At 61.7% G+C, this 2,500-nt stretch overlaps 1 protein-coding gene across 1 annotated transcript in view; it reads right to left on the reverse strand.

Moving 5' to 3' along the window:
* Nucleotides 1–140: 140 nt before the first annotated feature.
* LOC138863249 (chemotaxis regulatory protein ChePep-like) overlaps nt 141–2,500 on the reverse strand; it is a 3,874-nt gene continuing 1,514 nt past the window's right edge. The window contains exons 4-8 of the mRNA XM_070127431.1: nt 2,079–2,376; nt 1,722–1,936; nt 1,101–1,217; nt 479–677; nt 141–154 (exon numbers count right to left, since the gene is read on the reverse strand). Coding sequence (XP_069983532.1) covers nt 141–154; nt 479–677; nt 1,101–1,217; nt 1,722–1,936; nt 2,079–2,376 — 843 coding nt within the window. The remainder of the gene's footprint in view (nt 155–478; nt 678–1,100; nt 1,218–1,721; nt 1,937–2,078; nt 2,377–2,500) is intronic.

Below are 2,500 nucleotides of genomic sequence, written 5' to 3' on the forward strand. Positions count from 1 at the left end.
CCTCGAGCTCCTGGGCAACTTCCTGGATCTCCTTCTCGAGCTCCTGGACGACTTCCCGGGTCTCCTGCTCGGGCTCCTGGGCGACGTGCTGGATATCTTTCTCGGGCTTGAGGGTGACTTCCTGGGTCTCCTTCTCGGGCTCAAGGGTGAATTCCTGGGTCTACTTCTCGGGCTCAAGGGTGACTTCCTGGGTTTCCTTCTCGGGCTCTTCGGCGACTTCCTGGGTCTCCTTTTCGGGCTCTTCGGCGACTTCCTGGGTCTCCTTCTTGGGCCCTTCGGGAACTTCCTGGGTCTCCTTCTCGGGCTCTTCGGCGACTTCCTGGGTCTCCTGGGGCTCTTCGGCGACTTCCTGGGTCTCCTTCTCGGGCTCTTAGGCGACTTCCTGGGTCTCCATATTGGGCTCAAGGGTGACTTCCTGGGTCTCCTTCTCGGGCTCTTCGGCGACTTCCTGGGTCTCCTCGTCGGGCTCTTCGGCGACTTTCTGGGTCTCCTTCTCGGGCTCTTCGGCGACTTCCTGGGTCTCCTTCTCGGGCTCTTCGGCGAGTTCCTAGGTCTCCATCGGGCTCTTCGGCGACTTCCTGGGTCTCCTTCTCGTGCTCCCGGGCGACATCCTTGGTCTCCTTCTCGGGCTCGAGGGCGACATCCTTGGTCTCCTTCTCGGGCTCGAGGGCGACTTCCTGGGTTTCCTTCTCGGGCTCGTCGGCGACTTCCTGGGTCTCCTTCTCGGGCTCGAGGGCGACTTCCTGGGTCTCCTTCTCGAGCTCTTCGGCGACTTCCTGGGTCTCCTTCTCGGGCTCGAGGGCGACTTCCTGGGTCTCCTTCTCGGGCTCTTCGGCGACTTCCTGGGTCTCTTTCTCGGGCTTGAGGGTGACTTCCTGAGTCTCCTTCTCGGGCTCTTCGGCGACTTCCTGGGTCTCCTTTTCGGGCTCTTCGGCGACTTCCTGGGTCTCCTTCTTGGGCTCTTCGGGAACTTCCTGGGTCTCCTTCTCGGGCTCTTCGGCGACTTCCTAGGTCTCCTGGGGCTCTTCGGCGACTTCCTGGGTCTCCTTCTCGGGCTCTTAGGCGACTTCCTGGGTCTCCATATTGAGCTCAAGGGTGACTTCCTGGGTCTCCTTCTCGGGCTCTTCGGCGACTTCTTGGGTCTCCTCGTCGGGCACGTCGGCGACTTTCTGGGTCTCCTCGGGCTCTTCGGCGACTTCCTGGGTCTCCTTCTCGGGCTCCCGGGCGACATCCTTGGTCTCCTTCTCGGGCTCGAGGGCGACATCCTTGGTCTCTTTCTCGGGCTCGAGGGCGATTTCCTGGGTTTCCTTCTCGGGCTCGTCGGCGACTTCCTGGGTCTCCTTCTCGGGCTCGAGGGCGACTTCCTGGGTCTCCTTCTCGAGCTCTTCGGCGACTTCCTGGGTCTCCTTCTCGGGCTCGAGGGCGACTTCCTGGGTCTCCTTCTCGGGCTCTTCGGCGACTTCCTGGGTCTCTTTCTCGGGCTTGAGGGTGACTTCCTGAGTCTCCTTCTCGGGCTCTTCGGCGACTTCCTGGGTCTCCTCGGGCTTTTCGGTGACTTCCTGGGTCTCCTTCTCGAGCTTCTCGGTGACTTCCTGGGTCTCCTTCTCGGGCTCGAGGGCGACTTCCTGGGTCTACTTCTCGGGCTCAAGGGTGACTTCCTGGGTATCCTTCTCGGGCTCTTCGGCGACTTCCTGGGTCTCCTTCTCGGGCTCTTCGGCGACTTCCTGGGTCTCCTTCTCGGGCTCGAGGGTTTCTTCCTGGGTCTCCTTCTCGGGCTCGAGGGTGACATCCTGGTTCTCCTTCACGGGCTCAAGGGTGACTTCCTGGGTCTCCTCGGGCTCTTCGGCGAGTTCCTGGGTCTCCTCAAGCTCAAGGCTGACTTCCTGGGTCTCCTTCTCGGGCTCTTCGGCGACTTCCTGGATTTCCTTCTCGGGCTCTTCGACGACTTCCTGGGTCTCCTTCTCAGGCTCTTCCGAGACTTCTTGGGTCTCCTTCTCGGGCTCCTGGGCGACTTCCTGGATCTCCTTCTCGGGCTCTTAGGCGACTTCCTGGGTCTCCATATTGGGCTCAAGGGTGACTTCCTGGGTCTCCTTCTCGGGCTCTTCGGCGACTTCCTGGGTCTCCTTCTCGGGCACTTCGGCGACTTTCTGGGACTACTTCTCGGGCTCTTCGGCGACTTCCTGGGTCTCCTTCTCGGGCTCTTCGGCGAGTTCCTAGGTCTCCATCGGGCTCTTCGGCGAGTTCCTGGGTCTCCTTCTCGGGCTCCTGGGTGACTTCCTGGGTCTCCTTCTCGTGCTGCCAGGCGACATCCTTGGTCTCCTTCTCGGGCTCGAGGGCGACTTCCTGGGTTTCCTTCTCGGGCTCGTCGGCGACTTCCTGGCTCTCCTTTCTCGGGCTCGAGGGCAACTTCCTGGGTCTCCTTCTCGAGCTCTTCGGCGACTTCCTGGGTCTCTTTCTCGGGCTTGAGGGTGACTTCCTGGGTCTCCTTCTCGGGCTCTTC

This window comes from Penaeus vannamei, chromosome 11 (genome assembly GCF_042767895.1).
Source record: "Penaeus vannamei isolate JL-2024 chromosome 11, ASM4276789v1, whole genome shotgun sequence".
NCBI classification, from domain to species: Eukaryota; Metazoa; Arthropoda; class Malacostraca; order Decapoda; family Penaeidae; genus Penaeus; species Penaeus vannamei.